Source organism: Protopterus annectens, chromosome 14.part0 (assembly GCF_019279795.1).
Source record: "Protopterus annectens isolate FY-2018-M chromosome 14.part0, PAN1.0, whole genome shotgun sequence".
NCBI lineage: Eukaryota > Metazoa > Chordata > Ceratodontiformes > Protopteridae > Protopterus > Protopterus annectens.
The window spans coordinates 922,648,670-922,667,694 of record NC_056748.1 but is presented as its reverse complement, the minus strand read 5'-3'; the positions used below and the strand labels follow the sequence as shown (position 1 = coordinate 922,667,694).

The window sequence follows — 19,025 nt, the reverse complement described above, 5'->3', positions numbered from 1 at the left end:
ATATATAATATATATATAGCTCCTTTTTGATTACGTAGTGTGAGCCTTTTGTAGGCTCAATACAGGCTTTTTTAATAAGCTTGTTGGCTATAATAGTATCTAATTGGGGCCTTGACTTTTGATATTTGTGATCATATATGGTTCCCTTGTGGTTTATGAAGTGTATTAATAAGGTGGCCATATGGTTTCACCTAATTTGGAGTGTATTTAAGATTTAAGGTTGGTTACATGAATTATGCATTTAGTATACTGATTGTCCAACCAATTGTTTACGTAATATATTTAGTGTGGAACCTGTATTTTTCACATGTGTTACATATATCTTTGTACCTGGTATTGAATTAGCGTTTATTTTTGGCCAGGGATGGAACTAGCAAATTTAATGAAAAGGTCTGTCTTCAGACTCTGAGGATCTGGGTATTTTTGGCCTAGCTTCAGGTACAGGTGATGCTGTTCAGGGTGTCCGCGATCCTATTCAGGATTGTAATTTAGCTTTTGCTAAATTGACCAAAGACCTCATTTCTCTTCGTAAAAATGTTTGGCATCTAAAACTATTTTGGGCCTATCAATGTAGAAAAATAGTTCCTAGAGGACTTAGGGTTAGGATTCAACCTATGGTGGCTGAACCGGATGAATGTCTTCTCACACAATGGGCGGAGGCCCAACAAAATGTTTCCATGACTTTTGTGGATCTTTTGAGTAGTTTCTATGAGAGGAAGGTTGAACAGCAAATTGCCAATATATCATTGATTAGCAAAACTGTGGAGGTTTTTTTCCACACTTTCTTGCTATAAAGACAATATTGGAAAACTTGCAAGGAATTGGTTACTTTGGATTCAGGTTTGAAGGATAGAAAGGTCAAGAAATTTTCTAGGGATGTAGGAGACTATGATAGGGGGAAGCCATTTGAATCTGCGACCTAGAGTCAAATTTGATATGCCTACAGATTCATCTAAGAGAATCAGAGTTATTCGGCCTAAATCTATTCTGAAGAAAAGGAGCAGGGAGTCCACGCCATCTGGCGAGGACTCATCCTCCAATACTGAATGGGAGGATACTCATATTAGCATTTCCCCTATTTCCAAGAGGAATAATTTGGATAGAGGTTTTATTGGAAAAAACCCTTTAGGTACAAGTCCCAGAGACGAGGGAGGAGGAAGCATCACAAACCCAGATGGGCTGGGGGACATCCTTCAACAGATGACCAGGATTTAGCATCCAATGTTAACAATGTGCATAACATTTCCTCAGTGTTATTGGATGATCAACAAGTTGATATATTGAATAAAGGACTAAGTTTTGTCCCTGTTTTTTTGTCCAAGAACATTTTTTTGCTGAGGATGTGGTTAAATTCTGTCGAAATTTGAATTTGAAATGCTATTTTCATGGGACTGATCATGATGCCTCTGAGGTTAGGGAATTTCACTTCCGGCCCTCCAGGTTCAGGCCACCTATGCAACCCATTGTCCAAACATTTCAAAATGCTGTCCTTAAAGATTTACATTTATATCTACATAAACAGGACAGGTTTAAAGATAATTTGAATAAAGATCAGAGAATATGTTTGGAGAAATTGATTAACAACAAGGATACTGTTGTTCTTTCAGCAGACAAAGGGGGAGCAGTGGTGGTCCAGGATCTGGGGGGACTATGAAGCCGAAGCTGATCGCCAGTTATCCAATCATAATCATTATCAGGAAATGCAGGTGGACCCCACTTTGCAATTTAAAAAGGATGTTGACAAGTTTTTGGATTTGGCTACAGAGGAGGGCATCATTAATGATGAAGTGTGTCAACTTAAGGTTGATTTTCATAGCAGGCAATATATCTATTTTCTCCCGAAGATCCATAAAGACCCCATAAGGCCGCCCGGGATGCCGATTGTATCAGGTAGGGGTTCCCTTACAGAACCCCTTTCTGAATTTCTTACATTATATTTAAAACCACTTTTGGTACATATACGTTCTAGAATCCAAGACACTACACAGTTCCTTTCTATTATCTCTGAGACCCAACTAGAGTCCCATTGGTTTTTGTGCACCCTGGATGTCACCTCCCTATATACCAGTATTCCCCATTGGGCAGGACTTTTGGCCCTGCAATATTGGTTGGATAAGGTGAACATTTATAAGCCTGGTTTTAATACCCTCTTGGTATGCATGACTGAACAGGTCCTGATTCACAATGTGTTCTTTTTTAAGGACAGGTGTTTCTGACAGACACTGGGCACTGCTATGGGGGCTTCTTTTGCCCCCATCTATGCAGATCTATTTATGGCATATGTGGAGGATCAGGTAATTTATGACATCAGTCACAATATCTTTATTAACAAGATGGATATTTGGAGGAGGTATCTTGATGACTGCTGGATGGTGTGGAGAGCTAATGAGGAATTCCTTGAGTATCTAAATGGTAATATATGGGGGATTGAGTTTAAGTTGACTTTTTCTAGATTGGAAATTACCTTTTTGGATGTTTTGGTAAAAAGAACGGATACCAACACTCTTGAGAGTGAGATATTTAGAAAATTTCCCCAATTTAATACCTTACTACATGCCACCAGTTTCCACCCCCAGCATGTCATCAAGAACATCCCCAAGTCTCAATTCCTTCGAGTTAAAAGGATCTGTTCCAGCTCCTCCACATATGACCATTACAAGGGGGATCTTATCACCAGGTTTAAAAGTAGGGGTTATTTAGGGGGTGACATCACGAGGGCCAATCGTTTTGCAAATCAGTAAGATAGAACTGATTTATTATCCTATCAAAACCGGGATCATGTTAAGTCTGATTTGCTTAGATTGGTAACAACCTATGGGAGGAATACAGTTGGATTTATGAACATTATCCGTAAGCATTGGCATTTGTTAAAATCAGATAATGTCTTAGAGAAAAATATAGGGGACCAGTGTCACTATTCATTTCGCAAAGGGCGGTCTTTGGGTTCTCTTTTCAGTCATTATAAGAAGGTTTATTATAGAGATACATGTTCTATTACTCAAGCTCACCTTTTTACAGGCCCTTTATTTGGATGCTGTTCATGTGGTCATTGTACCGATTGCCCTAGGGTGTTGAAATGTCGGACCTTTTCCTCACAAAACTGTCCACAAGTTTATGACATTTTATGTTTTGCCAACTGCAGTACTTCTTGGGTGATTTATTTGGCCCAGTGCAATTGTCGAGCCTTCTATGTTGGACAAACTTCCCGTCCTTTTAAAATTAGGATAGGGGAACATCTTAGTGATATTAAAAACAACACGGGGTCCAGTTCTTTATACAAACACATTTCCAAACACCCTACGGGCAATTTTTGTTTTATGGTCATTGATCACATTAAGGACAGACATGTACAATCCCGTGTTTTACATGATAGGCTTACCTATAAAGAGAAAATGTGGATCATCAAACTAGGGGCTCTATTTTCCCCTGGCTTGAATGATCATTTTTGAGGCATCCAATTCACGTTTGTTGTTATATTTGGGTTCATATATTAATGTATATATTTAGGATAATTGTGTTTATTTGCATTACATTTCATGCTTTTATGAACTAGTGCACTATTTTATTGATGCATTGGTGGGCGCTCCATGCTTTCTATATGAAATTTGTATAAGTTGGAAGACCGCAAGTTAGGTTTTGTGTTGATTTTGTACATCATGTTTGGTTGCTGATGAAGGATTTACCGAAACCGGTACAACCATGTTGGTGTACGGTTATGTTATTTTGCTGTCTTGAAGTTGGACATTAAATAAGATTGCCTGATTCCAGGAGTGGAGTGCTGGCTTTCTTTCTTCACTTTTGGTTTCGTTTTCCAGCCGTGCACCAGCCGTTCGTGCAGGAGTATGTTTTGGATTTATGAAAATTCTACTTAGCCAGAGCCAGTAAGAAGAGCACCAGATCTTGTTTAGCAGCAAATGAGATCTGAGGAGCTCTCCTAGTGCATGATGGGATAGAGTTTTAGCCAGAAGCTAATTGAAGATCTCAAACTTGTGTATAAGGCTGAGTCAGATCAGAGGATCGGATCCGAACCCAACCTGCTGAGAATGAAGGTGAGAGAGGACAACATTACACCATCAGTTTCCCCCTGAAACAAACAGTTCATTCTAGAAAAAGTTTCAGAGAAAGAAAATCCTTTAAAATTACTGGTCAACGCCTCACTCTCCTCAGAATATGAATCAGAGTTCTGTGGAGATGATAAAATCTGTGCTTTCACAAATTTTCATTTTGAGGTTCAAACCCCTAATCTTTTCACAAACTGAAGAAACCATTTTTTCTTGTACCAGAAATAACTATACAGGAAGGGTCAAGAGCCTGTATTAAACCCTGAGCCAAGTACAATAAATTACTACCGCTCATGGTAACAGACAGGAGAAGACATAGGTTTACGGTTTTATTTCTATTTGACAGGAAGATCTGATGAAACAGATCCACTTTTGTCAGCAAAGACTCCACAGAGATGGGGATAGCCATCCTGGATCAAAGCAGAATGGCATTATTTTCCCATTCCCTTACTAGGACAGACAAGAGTGGCTTTCCCTTGCCCACTAACGTCACTCAAACAGCCGCAGAGGATGTGTCTAACCCCCAGTCCATGGTGGCTGTAAGGACTACACCAGTAACACCCAATGAAAAAGAAATGGTCAGATGAATCAGTTTTAGCCACAGCAGAGTCATCCACCTATGGCTTGAGGCATTTTATGAGCCTGCTGTGGTGGCAAGACTGCTTAACAGTCTTTCTTTTTGTGGGTGGAATTAGGTTATACTAAGAAACCAGGAGATTGTTTCCATGGTAGCCAGATTCCTGTGGATACTCAAAGATTCCTGCAATCTGGCTTCAGCAATAGTCAGTAAAAAAGTAATGTTTTCCAAAGTTAAATGTAGTAAAAAGCACTTTAAACACCCCCCCCAAAAATGTAAACCACCACCAGTTTCTCTACAGAAACAGTAGATGTTATGTAATCGTATCTCACTGTAATTCTTGCTGGATAGGTTCGGAGCCAATATTTCTACCCCTTTTTCGATCTGATATACATATAGATAGTTTCTTATCTCTTGTGCGACTGTTTTTGAAAATTTTTTCAACCCCCTATCCCCCCCTTAGGACTGTACGGTCTGTTTAAGTTAGAAGGCCTTTCATCCCTGTGTGTGTGACTGTTATTGTTAATACTTTTACTATTATCCTTTTGTCTTAGTGTCTAAGAATGTCTAAAGATAAAGATCATCACCCTTCGAGGTTCAAAAAATGTGACAGGTGTGTGAAGAAAATGTCTCTTACAGATAGCCACACCAGTTGTGTATATTGTCTTGGTGAAGCCCATTTACAGGAACACTGCACCTTCTGTCACGCTTTTAGCACAAGAATTTTGAATGAAAGGAAGAGAAAACTCATTGACAGGGGTCGCATGACCAGGTCCTTCCAGGAACAGCTAGAACTTGGTCAGGCAGCTCCAAAATCCTCAAAAAGAAAATCATCGGCCCCGGCTTCAGAGCAGACAAAAAAGACTAAAGCGTCGGAACCGAAAAGTTCCAGTTCCAACTCAGCTTCTTCTTCAGTGCTGTTGATTGCATCGGTTCCGAGACAGTCTTCGGTACCAAAAATTTTGCCCGACATCGAGACTGTATCTCCTACATTGAGATTTCCTATTTTGGAGAGAAGGAGGTCTCCTTCTGTCTCCACCAGATCCTCCAGGACCTTATCAGATGAGGACATCGAGAGGGTGGTGAAGAGGCTGCTTTCGGATCCAGCTCTGGCTAGAAAATTGGCCCCTCCAGACCCAAAGGTCTCGGAGCTGACCACCTTACCAACCACTGTCCCTCCTCCCACTGCTTTGCTGTCGGAGCTTATTACGTCAGGTTCCTCTGTCTTTGATCCTTTCCTTTGACTCTGGGGATTCAACCTGTTTCCTCAGAGCCAATTACTCTATCTTCGATAGCTCAGTCTGGAGCCAAGGGTTCTGGGAGTCGATGCTCTCGTGTCGACTCTGAGGGGGACAGTCACCCTGGGTTCTCATTGGAACCTGCCCTCCCTCTCGGAGGCTCGACTCAGCTCGGCTCCCACTTCTGATTCGGAGCCATTTCCTCTTGCCAGGAGTCGACCATCTACCCGCTCGGAGTGGAGTTCTTATTCGGAGTGGGGGGGGGCTTTCGAAGCTATAGAGAAGGCTTTATCCCCATTGGAGGTGCACCCTCTTCAGAGACCTCCCTAGATTATTCCACTGGAGAGCTCCCTCGGAAAAGGCGATGTAAGAGGAAACATGTCGACTCTCCTGAGTCTGCCACATCAGACACTGATTTAGAGGAATCAGAAGGGTCCCCTAGATTCCCCCTCTGAGGATGTCTCCTTTTCTGACATCCTAGAAATCCTTAGAGGGATGACTGGAAGACCTCTAACCCTACTGAGGATGAATCAGTGTATCTTGAGGCCTTTGGCTCCTGACCTTCCACCTCCTGGATGACACCGCCTTATGACCAACTTTTGGGGATCATATTGCGGAAAGCATGGACCTCTCCAGATTCTGTGGAAGCCCTCCTAAGGAGGCCAAATTTATGACAGCACCTGAGGACAAATCTTTCCTTAGTAAGGGAGTTTCAGTTGATGTTATGGTGGTAGCAGCAGCCACCAAGAAGGAATTATCCGAGATGTCTTCTAATATCCATCCTCCTAACAAGAAGTCCAGGACGATGGATAGGTACGGGAAGCGTACTTTTTCTTCAGCGGCATTTACATTAAGATTGCTGAATTACCTGACTCATTTTACTCATCTTCAGAAGGATCTCCTGAAAGAGTTAGGAGATACCCTCCAGGGTTCAGTAGCTATGGGTTCCATGGATAAGGTTTCTACGCAGCTCTCCACCCTTACTTCCATAGGTAATTCCTCCATGAGGCTGATCTCATATGCAGCAGATGGAGCGTGTAGGCAAGCCGCAGCAGGAATATCCCTCAGGAGACATTCATGGATGCGTTTTTGTAATTTTATGGAATCCGAGTCTTCCTTCACTAATGTTCTCTTTGATGGTTCATCTCTTTTTGGACCCCAAGTGAAAGAGACTTTGACTAGGTGCGAGCAGGAAGGGAAAACCTTATCTGCCGTTGGAGTCCGTTTCACTCTCCCATCCAGACTCTATCCCAAGGATAACACAGGAGGAAAAATGTGGTTCTCTAAATCCCAAAAAGGTTTTCCTCAGGCACAAGGTCAACCCTCCCCCAGAGGCAGAGGGGGAGGATATAATGGAAGATGCCGCCCTCGCGGCAGAGGAGGTCCGCAACATCAGGGAGACAGAGAAGCTTTCTCTGAAAGTCCCTTCCATCGATCCTGAGGGGTTGCCCGACTGTCCGTCTCTAGAGGCAGTCGGGGGTTGTAAATCGCTGTACCCAAGCGCCTGGCTAACTATTACTCAAGATCGTTGGGTACACACAATAATATCCAGAGGTTACCTGATTCCATTTATTTCTGAACTCCCAACAGACTGGTCTATTCCAGACGTACCACCCATCCAACTAGACAGTGCAACATCAGAGGTCATCTCATTGCTGCAAAAAAGAGTCATCCAAGAAGACCCCACAGAGCAAGTAGGATATGGAACTTACTCTTGATTCTTTTTAGTTCCAAAAACGACAGGAGACTGGAGATCAATTCTAGATCTCAGCAGGCTCAACAAGCATGTAAGAAAATCAAAGTTCCGAATGGTCACTCTGCAGTAGATATTTCCCTTTATCAGGAAAGACAACTGGATGTGCTCAATCGATCTCCAGGATGCGTACTACCACATCAAAATGGACAGGTGCTCCAGGAGACACTTACGCTTCCGGCTGGGAGCCAGTCATTTTTAGTTCAGAACACTGCCCTTTGGCCTCACTACAGCCCCCAGAGTGTTTAACAAATGCATGGCAGTGGTAATGGCTCATTTGAGACGTCAAGGATACCAGGTGTTTCCGTACTTAGATGACTGGCTCCTCACTGCTACCACCAAGCATCAACTCATAAGGACCAGAGACGAGACTATCCTTGTGCATCAGTCTAGGCCTCACTGTCATCTTGCAAAAGTCAGTCTTATCTCCCTCGCAAAAGATTGTATATCTAGGCTCAGAAATAGACACGACCACCATGTCAGTAAAGCTAACACAGGAAAGAACTGAATCTCTATGCAGTCAGGTCAGAGCCTTACTAAAGAAGCAAAGAGTCCAGGCCAGAGTAGTCCTTCAAGTCCTAGGGACTATGGCTTCTGCCATCCTATTAGTTCCTCTTGCTCGCCTACATATGAGGATTCTCCAATGGATGCTATTTGCACAATGGTCGATGCAAGACCTTCCACTGTCTCACCAGATATTAATAACAAACGCATGCAAAAAGGATCTGACATGGTGGTTACACACGAAACAACCTGGCCTAGGTCGTCCACTTGTTCCTCCCCAAGAAAAAGGAGTTTTGACCACGGACACTTCCCAGATAGGGTGGGGGGGCATTATCTGGGAATAACAGTCCAAGGTACTTGGCAGAACCACTTGCACATCTATGTTCTGGAGATGAGAGTGGTGCTATATGCATTACAAGCACTTTACAGCTCCCTTCCCACTGGGATGATTGTGATTCAGTCAGACATGTCTGTCATGTGGTACATAAACAAGCAGGGGGGAACCAAGTCTTACCCGCTTTGCTGAGAGGCCTTAAGAGTTTGGAAATGGGCGATGGCTACTTAACGCTTCCTGATAGCAACGCATATCCCGTGGAATTCCAACGTAATAGCGGACAAACTCAGCTGAGCAATTCTGATGCCTCACGAGTGGTCCCTGAATCCAATGGTTCCGAAAGACATCTTTCACAGATGGGGCCAGCCTTGCTGCGATTTATTTGCCACTCACCTGAACACCAAATGCAGCAGCTACTTTGCTCTCATTCCCCATCTGGGGATGTCACCCAGGGATGCTCTAGTTCACGACTGGCCCCCGGGAATTCTTTATGCCTTTCCTCCATTTCCACTCATTCCCAAAGTAATTCAGAAAGCAAGACAGTTGAGTTCCTTGATCCTCATTGCTCCTTACTGGCCTCAACAAGTTTGGTTTCCTTTCCTGTGGCCCTACCTCTTGGAGGAACCATGGACTCTGGACCCATCTCCAGATCTCCTGATTCATCAATCGGGACAGTTCCATCCCTCCATCCTCACCCTCAAATTGACAGCATGGCTGCACCAATTCCACGAATAGTCAGGTGTATTCCCCTATCCCCAGCAGTCAAACACATCCTAATTTCATCCCATAAACCTTCCACTCAGAAACTATATTCTAGCAAATGGAAAAGGTTTTCCCTTTGGGCTACGAATCGGGGCTTAGATCCATATACAGCTCCTTTAGAATCCATTTTATCCTTCCTAGCAACATTTTTTCATGGAGGAGCAGCAGCTGCTACAGTTAGAGTTTAATTAGCTGCCATTTCCAATTTCCATTTTGGTTTCATGGGAAATCCAATCATGCAGCACTCCCTATGTAAAACTTTCTTGAAAGGATTTCTTCTTCTTAGGCCCCCAATAAAACAACCTTTAGAACCCTGGGACTTAAAATTTAGTCCTCTCATCTTTGATGTCTGCACCCTTTGAGCCATCGTCAGACTTAAAATTGTTATCATGGAAAACCTTGTTCTTGGTAGCCATAACATCTGCTAGGAGAGTTTCAAAGCTGCAAGCTCTAACTATTCGACCTCCTTACATTATCTTTCACAAGGACAGAGTCTCTCTCAGGACAAACCCTTCCTTTCTTCCTAAAGTACACTCAGAGCACAATCTGAATACTACCATTGAGCTACCTGTGTTTTTTCCAAAACTTTCGAATAAATCAGAGTACAGACTACACCAGCTAGATGTCCACAGGATACTCAGGTTTTATATACACAGGACTAAAGAATTCAGGAAATCTGATCAACTTTTTCTTTCTTTTTCTAACAAAAGGAAAGGCTTGCCTGTTTTTAAAATTACGCTTTCGAAATGGCTTTTGGATTGCATATCCTTTGCTTATCAACAAGCTGGTAGACAATTACTTGTCAGAGTTAAAGGTCACTCTACTAGGGCTGTAGCTACTTCATGTGCCTTTAGATCTAGGCTCTCAAATGATACTATTTGTGCAGCAGCTACTTGGGCAAGACCACATACGTCTGTCACTCATTACAAATTGGATTTGGCCTACCAGGACAGATCATCCTTTGGGTCCACTGTGCTGAAGAGTCTCTTCGCTTGAGCCAGCCGGGATAAAGGTGCTAGGGACGCTGTCCCATCCAGAAAGAATTACGGCAAGATAGGACTACATAACATAGAGAAGTTATGTACTTACCATAACATTCCACGTTGGTTATCCATCTTGCCTATATTCTTGCGTCCCTCCCTCCCTCCAACCCCCATCCTGTTTCTGGGGGATCTGGTGGACTTTTTTTGGTGCTGCCTGACATTGTTCTTTTATTGTCCACCTGGAATAGATTATATTTCTAATCCTTTGCTGTATTTATACAGCTTCTTTCTTATTCTTACCTGAAAGGTATTTATTGCTTTCTTGCAAACTAGATCTGGGGAATTGCCGTGAAGCATGATGGGACAGGGGCTAGCCTTGAACCAGTAAAAGCTCTTGAGTTTTAGTATCGGCCGAGTCGGAGCTGAATATCAGCTCTGAACCCATCCAGCAAGAATATAGGTGAGATGGACTACAAACATGGAACGTTATGGTAAGTACATAACTTCTTTTTTTAACAACCAGTGCTGCTGCCATTTAGAAGTGCATAAAAGTCACATCACACATCAATAAGAGAGAACTTTTTCTTAACTTAAATATTTAAGCTTCACAGATAAAGTAAATTTTCTGCCACAAAAAATAAATTGGAGGCTTTTCTTCCCCTGAATGGAACTAATCTGCCCAGCAATGGAACAGTGTTTGCTGACCATCCATCCTTGAAAGTCCACAGAAATGCTCTCTTTAGAGAGCAGAAAAGCTCTGAATGGTTCTGCTCACAAACCTGACTTTACTTAACTCAAGCTAATGGTTTGGGTGTGTGGAAGGTGCCCAGAACGCCTTAGAAGCTGGTCAGCTGTTGTATCCTTAGCAGGATACAACCCATATAGCTAAGGCTACTGCAACAGTAAACAAATAAAAAATATTATGAAAATGATACAGTGGCAAGAAAAATTAGTTCATTTTGACTGACAGAAGTTTAATATAGCACTCATGATCTACTGCAGATGATCTTACCACTGCTGTGTAGATCATGGCAGTATATTAAACAAATTCCAAACGAAACGTTTTTTAGCTTTTTGCACCTACTGATGCAGGGGCACTGCCCCACATCCCAATCTGTCAATACACTTCCCCTGTGGGTGCATTGACTCATCAGAAAGGGATAAAATGTACTACTCTTTCTTCTGGGTTACTGCATTTTCAGACAGGGACTGGAAGTGTGGAAGCAGAGCCCCCACATTGACGGATGCAAGACTCCTATGTAAAAATGCCTTCAAAACTGTAGATTACTTTTTACATGCATCGTCAGTCAAACAGAGCAGCAAGACAGTATGGGCAAATGGATATCCTTTGGCAAGATCACTGTTAATCAAACAAAACAGACCCAAAAGAACTAAATGTAAGCTAAGATCCAATACCTTACTAAGACAAATGGGCACATGAACAAAGGTAAGATACTCAAAGTCCTGCAATCTGGTATCAAGCATGTAGTTAGGCATTAGTACAACTGACAATAGGGAATGATATACAGTGACTCTAGATTTTTTTTTTGGTGGGGGGGTCCCTCTTTTTTAAATAACTTATGTAAAGCTGATATATTACTTGCATCAGGGCAGGCTGATGGAGTAGAGTAGAAAAGAAGCACGAGAAGACATCCTAGTGATGCCATATACATCTGTCTTAACTACAGATGAAAAGAGAAAACAGACGAGGTTCTAAAAAAGCTTCAAAGCAAAAGGCAAAACTCCAATAACAACCTTAAGTTTCCAGTTTAGAAAATGATTAAGACCAAACTGGTAGCTGTTCGGAAACTCAGGATGTGAAAATGGCCTTGCATGAATGGTTTAAGATACATAACTCAATGTATTTTTTTTTAGTAGACAAACCTGGTGATGTTTGACTGCATAAGTTATAAGCTCATACTGTGACTAAAGCCAGACACTAACACAGTTCTCTGACATGAGATGTTTATCTACAGACTTAAACAGGACAGCCATCTTAGAACCAGTCTAATTAAGTTGCTGTGCCAGTCTTTCAAACTTGTAAATTATCAGCTCTAAGTGATGCTAAATTCTGTATAAAAAGACCACAACTGGCAAATGAAGATGCTAACAAGTACAAAAACAAAACACTTGCCTGGCAAATCGCCAAGAAATTCCGTACTTGAGTAAAGCCATGTTTTTATAGCAAGGGTTATGAATCTGGGGGCTGGATAAAAAGTTGTGATTAAATGTGGGCAATAACTGTTACAGACCAAGGTCTGGATTAAATAAATGCAGATGAGAGATCTGCAAGCTTAAAATTTGGCAGCTAGCAGCTCTGTGCCTGGAACAAGATCTTGCACCAGCAACTAACATTAGACACTCGACACAACGGTCACAGGTTACAAGATTTTGTTTCAGATGAGACTCTATACATCAAATAACACATTGACAAAATAACAAAAACTGTCAGCAAAAAGCTTTTGTTTGAAAAACATCCTTTCTGTCATGTATAAGCTCACGCTGACTGAAGAGCAGTCCAGAAGGCTGGAACATCTCGCACTCAAAACTTCAGAAAGAATCTTTCATTTTGTCAGTGAACACTTGCTTCTATAGGACAAGCATACACTAACTGCCATTGTTTTTTGCCAAATCAAAATATCAGAGGACTGTTTTAAAAGTGAAAGGCTCATTATTTGGCAAATTATCACTGGAAAACATGACTGAACACATATTTTAGAATATTTATAAACTCCCATACCAAATCCAATCCCTCCCTCTCAGTCATATTCACATACAAACTCTTGAGATCCACAGTCTATCAGTAAAGTGCAAAAAAACACATAGGCACTTCAGGACAATCATCAGCATATGCCACTGTTCTTCTGAGTCTGTGGTTCTACTAAAATTTTAAAAGGTATTCTGTATAAAGTTAAGATTAAACCATGCATAAAGTGCCGTGAACCTACCTAACCAGTTTACACAGTGCTCAAACAAAAACCTGTCTAGTAGAAACTAACAATTTTGTGAAAAGATATAAGCTGCTTAAATGAAAACTAACAATTTAAAAAGTTTACCTTTATAGCATAATTTATCTATGTGCATAGACATACGTGTCTTAATAACTAGATAAACTAGGATATTTATGCAACAATGTGGTCATATATACCAAATGCCAAACCCACTATTCCCAAAGACATTTAAACTTCTTTCCTTGAGTTGTCTACTTCACCAGTAAACAAAATAACACCATCACAACACTGAGCTGCTTGTGGGTCTGGACAGGCAAATAATCTGACAAAAATGTGGTTTAGCATACTGCTCAACAGTCTGCATGCCAAAGGGAAAGTGTCTGTGTAGATATGCTTCCAACACATCTGTTAGTGTATGTAAGCATAAGAGTACATAAACTTGCCACAAGAAGCCATTACAAGAGAGTATGGCATAATACACCACTAACAACATCCACCCCTCAACAAATATAGGCATGAAAAGCATCAGCTAAAAGGCTCAACAGTACAGCCAACTAGTGTTAAAGATCTTACATAGTTAGGGTACACCAGTAAAGGAATGTGACTCAAGTGTACAGCATCAAGCAGACAAGTGTTTTTTCTTATCCAGGACTAAAGCACTGTCTTACACTACAGCTGTGCAGCCATACAGCTAGCAAAAAAAAAATGAAGGGAAGGGAAGCTGCACACATTCACAATGCTCCCGTCACACTAACCTTGCCGTTTTCAGGCTTTTATTCCACAACAGTGTATACAGCTGTTTAAAGGACTGCTGCCATTGTAAGACGACTACTACTCATGTATGGGTGCATTTGGCACAATTTTTAGGGTGCACCAATTGCTGCAATCTACACATTACAGCAACCAGCATGCTGAAGGATTTCTTACGGCACAACCAATAACTGCACTTTCCCAGTGCTAAAAACATGTTGATTTGGATAAGAGCACACAAAACAGAATTAAAGATAACAGTGGATGATCTTTCCTTGCAGAAGTCCAACACAGATAAGAAAATTCTCTTCTGATCCTAACAATGAATCCATTTCAACTTTAACAACGCCTTTATTCCTTAGATTAAAATCCTTGTGCAACTCTTGTCTTCCTCTTTCCATAACTTGTGCTTCTGGAATAGCTACTTTGCTGCTCTCTGTTAAAAACCTAGCAGTCTAGCATTAAGATAGTCCAATTAAAGCTCATCACCATCATAAAAAGGATCAACAGAGGTGTGATTTCTGGGATCATCTCTCTAGATGCTGCTATACTCCCATCTCCATCTCTGTTAACATTACTCATTCTAAGAGAAACTGGAATGCGTGTCCATTTCATGTTCCCTTTCAGTGTTTTCTCACCTACTAAAGGAATGTGGATTCTAATTTCTGGAGGACAGCACCCCAAGCTTTCCAATTCCTCCAGTAGGGTCACCTGCAGCCACTGCCTGTAGCACCTTCTGCACAAATTCAGATGTTTGTCCTGCCACTTGTGGTCCTGAAAGACAAAGAATTTTGTCAGCAGTATTATTCTTGTCAATTACTATAGATATTTGGTCATAGTACTAGAACATATAAAAATATAAAATGATGACAGAAGACTCAGTAGCATCACAATTGTCACAGTTAAGAAAAAAGCAGCTGCCACACATTCACTAACCACCATCTATTCACCATTCTCTTAAAATTCACAAGTGACTCAAGAAGCATCCATCTTATTACCCAATCACTAAAAATCCAAAAAGAGATCTCAAGAAGTTTTTTCATTTTTCGCTTTGCATTCTTGCCATCACCACAAATTCTCTTTCATACCCTATCTTTTTACTTGAACCACCCTCTTAATTGTTCAGCATGTCCAGATATTCATCCTCAAACCTCAGTCCTCTAAAGATCCCACAGCCAAGCATGCAAACCCTTCTACAAAATGACACCTAGATTCACAATTTTCATAATTCTTATCTGAACTCTATCAGATTTCCTTCTTGTAGACTTATCACCTGTCTGATTTTCCAGATTATCCAGCAATGGATCCCCACATCCACTTCTCCAATAGTGTAACTGAGTGCTCCTGTTTGTGGAGTGTTTCAAGAACTCAAAGTGCTTGTGTGTTTCAGTGGGGCCAGCAGTATTTGCAGTATCGGGGCATCTATACGCTGATAAAGAGTGTCAGAATTTAACAAACATTGCTGTCCTGATTGCACTCGCTTCCCTGGTGCTGAATGTCTGACAGGCTCAACATCTAACTGAATTAACTATTTACAAACAAAACACAATGGTAAGAAGCCTGAAAAATTAAGACAAATACAGGGTCTCTCAGTGTTTACCTTTTATTTATTTTTATTTTTTAGCAAAAGATTTGTGTTCTGTTGCAATTTTAATCACGATGCACTAGTGTGACATAGCCATTTGTTTAATTTCACCAAGAAAATGAGGGTTCCTCTTCAGTGGAGTAATCAATGACAGAGTGAGGTTAATTTTTTAAGCTGTCAGGCAGGCAAACCAGATATAAGTACACTTCCCTCTCTGAGTTCAACAAACGTTCCTCATTCTGCCTGTTTTTGTGTACTCTGTAAATTACAATTGTTTTTCTGGCAAATCATTGAGAATTGGAGTCACTAAATGACATTTGTGATTCAGAATTCATATCCTTCATAACCGGTTATTCTAGGAACTTTTAACTATACAGTAGCCATATTTACAATCTGTCCATGATTCTTGAACTAAGAGATGGAAAATTATGCATAGGAACTGGGCAATATATAGCTATGCAAATGAGCTATCATGCTGTTTTGTATGAAACCCAGTTGAATTCAATTACTGTGGAACAGTCTTCAACCTAGTATTATGGACAGTTGGACTACTCTTGTTTATCCTGCCAACCTTTAACTTGGGTCTCTTAAGGCACAGTACCAATTGCGTCATGTACACAGACAACCCTCTACTAATAACACAATCTAGTACAGTGTGTATGAGATACATTTACACCAAGAATCTAGAATCCATGCTCTCTCTCTCAATCAAAAACAGTAACACAGAAAAGGTTGTCAACTCACCCACCACTACATATTTACATAGGACTCATACACATACCACTATGCTTACACAGTCTCCATCAAACACTTAAATTCATATACACGAAGGTTCTCTTGAAAAACATGCATAAACACCAAAGACCTCCAAAACAAGTCTGCTACAGCTAACACAGTCTCCACAGCACCCATGACTCACAGCAACACCAGTGTCTCACCCACCAAGCCTGTAAGGCATAAAACTAAAAAAAACAAGTTTTCTTGTCATTGGAGACTCAATGGTGAGAGACACGGATGTCCCACTTACCAGGATGGACAAGGAGAAAGTCACGGTCAGCTGCCTGTCTGGTGCCAGGATCTGCCAAATCATGCATGCACTCAGCTCTCAGCAACAAGTACCACTATGACGCTGTCATAGTTCATGTTGGTGTGAATGACCTGAGATGTACCTCACTGGACTATAAGAAGACAAACATGGTCAAACTCTCAAGAGTGTGTGTCCCAAGGCAGGTATGCCCCTAGCCTTGAGCAGCATACTACCCTCACCTAGAATGAAGCCACAGTATAAACAAAAAAATATTTATTTCAATAATTGGCTTAGTTTTTGGTGTCATTCCAAGGAGATCCAGTTCCTATCTGCCTGAGAAGCCATCGTTGACAAACCTCCCTGCTTTGCCAGAGATGGTCTGCACCTGACACCCCTAGGTTTTTGGCTGCTGGCAAAGGCTCTTGCCTCCCCATAGTGTCTTTATTAGGCAATGTCTCAAAATAAGAAGTTATGTACCTACCATAACGTTCCATGTTAGTTGTCTTCTCTCGCCTTCTTTCTTGCTTGATGGGTTCGGAGCCGATCCCTCGGCTCCGACTCGGCACTTGCTAAGCTCGAGAGTCACTTTTACCAGCTCGAGGCAGCCCCATATCCCATGATGCAAGGCGGTAAGTACCCAGATCTCGTTTGATGACAAAGGGCAATAGCACCAAGCATAACAAACACTTCCCAAAGGAAGAAAGAAAACTTACAGGATGGAAGAAGGACCAGGTCTGAATGGTCTTCAGCATAATAATTTCTTATAACAAGGTCTGTCCAGGCCTGGGGGAAGGAGGGAGGGTCGAAGAAAGAAGGCAGAGAAGACAACTAACATGGAGCGTTATGGTAGGTACATAACTTCTTAATGTTAAGTTGTCAATCTCGCCTTCATTCTTGCTTGATGGGACCGCGTCCCTAGCACCTCTATCCTGGGTGGCTCAATGGAACAGACTCTTGAGGACTGTAGAGCCAAAACTGGCTCTGTCCCTGGAGGCCAAGTCCAATTTGTAATGGGAAACAAAAGTGTGAGGAGTGGCCCAAGTGGCCGCTGCACAAATAGTGTCTAAAGGAAGTCTAGCTTGAAAGGCTGTAGAAGTAGCTAAGCTCCTAGTTGAATGTGCTTTAGGTTTTGAGCACAGCTGTTTTCCCCTGAGCAGATAAATTTCAGAGATGACCGAAGAAAGCCATCTGGACAAGGTCACTTTAGAAACAGGAAGGCCTTTTTTATTATCCGCATAGGAAACAAAAAGTTGACCAGATTTTCTAAATTTTTTTGTTCTGTCCAGATAATATCTAAGTTGACGGTGGACATCAAGATAATCTCTGTCTGAATAGTTTGGGAAAAATACAGGGAGATCAATGGATTGATTCAAATTGGTCTTTGAAGCGACCTTAGGCAAAAAGGTCGGATTAGTTCTCAAAGATACTCTGTCTTTGTGAAAAACCAAATAGGGGGGTCGAACCGATAGAGCATGAAGTTCAGACACCCTCCTGGCCGATGTAATAGCCACTAAGAATAAAGTTTTCCAAGAAAGAAATTTCAGGGAACAAGAAACAGCTGGCTCGAAGGGGGGAAGAATCAAGGATGTCAGCACTAAACTTAGATCCCACTGAGGAGGAGGATTCCTGATTGGAGGCTTTAGTAGGAAAATTCCTTTCAAGAAGGCCCTGCAGAGCCTATGGGACATAATATTATGATCTGCGACCCCGACATGAAAGTTGGAGATAGCAGCCAATTGAACTATGACTGTGGAAGAAGAGGAGCCTGCATTAAAAATCTCTGCTAAGAAGTCCAGGACTGCCTGAATAGGGGCAGTGAAAGGATCAATATTCTTGGCCTTAGCCCAATAAGAGAAACGTTTCCATTTGCTTGTATAAATCCTCCTGGTAGAGGATTTTAACGAAGCTACTATGATGTCTCTAACTGGGTTAGAGATCAAAGGAAGCCTGGCTAAGGAAGGAAGTGGAGCAACCATGCTGTGAGGTTGAGAGAAGGGATAGACCGGTGCAGCTGACCGGATTGGTGAATTAGAAGATCTGGCACTGGGTCCAGATGCCACGGCTGCACCAAAAGGTGATGATGGAGGAACGGAACCAAACTTGTCGAGGCCAGTAAGGGGCAATGAGAATCAATTTGGCTCTCAAAACGGTAGCTTTCTGGATAACTTGAGGGATCAGAGGAAATGGAGGGAAGGCATAAAGAAGTCCCTGGGGCCAATCCTGGGTCAGAGCGTCTCTGGGGGGATGGCCTGGTAGAGGAAGAGACAGAAGAAGTCTGGGCATTTGCTGTTTTGGGGAGTAGCAAAAAGATCGCAACATGGACGACCCCATTCCAGAAATATCTCTTCCGCTATAGATTGCTTGAGAGACCACTCGTGAGGCATGAGAATAGCTCTGCTCAATCTGTCCGCTACAATGTTGGTTTTCCCAGGGATATGCGTTGCTACCAGAAACCGATGAGAGGAGATCGCCCATTGCCATAGTCTGAGCGCTTCTCGAC

The 19,025-nt window shown here is 41.9% G+C and overlaps 1 protein-coding gene across 1 annotated transcript in view; it reads right to left on the bottom strand.

Moving 5' to 3' along the window:
• Window positions 1–14,244: 14,244 nt before the first annotated feature.
• The window catches only part of LOC122789343 (CREB3 regulatory factor-like), a 1,518,167-nt gene continuing 1,513,386 nt past the window's right edge, over window positions 14,245–19,025 (bottom strand). Inside the window, exon 8 of the mRNA XM_044056721.1 lies at window positions 14,245–14,687. Within this exon, the coding sequence (XP_043912656.1) occupies window positions 14,572–14,687 (116 nt within the window). The 3' untranslated portion in view covers window positions 14,245–14,571. The remainder of the gene's footprint in view (window positions 14,688–19,025) is intronic.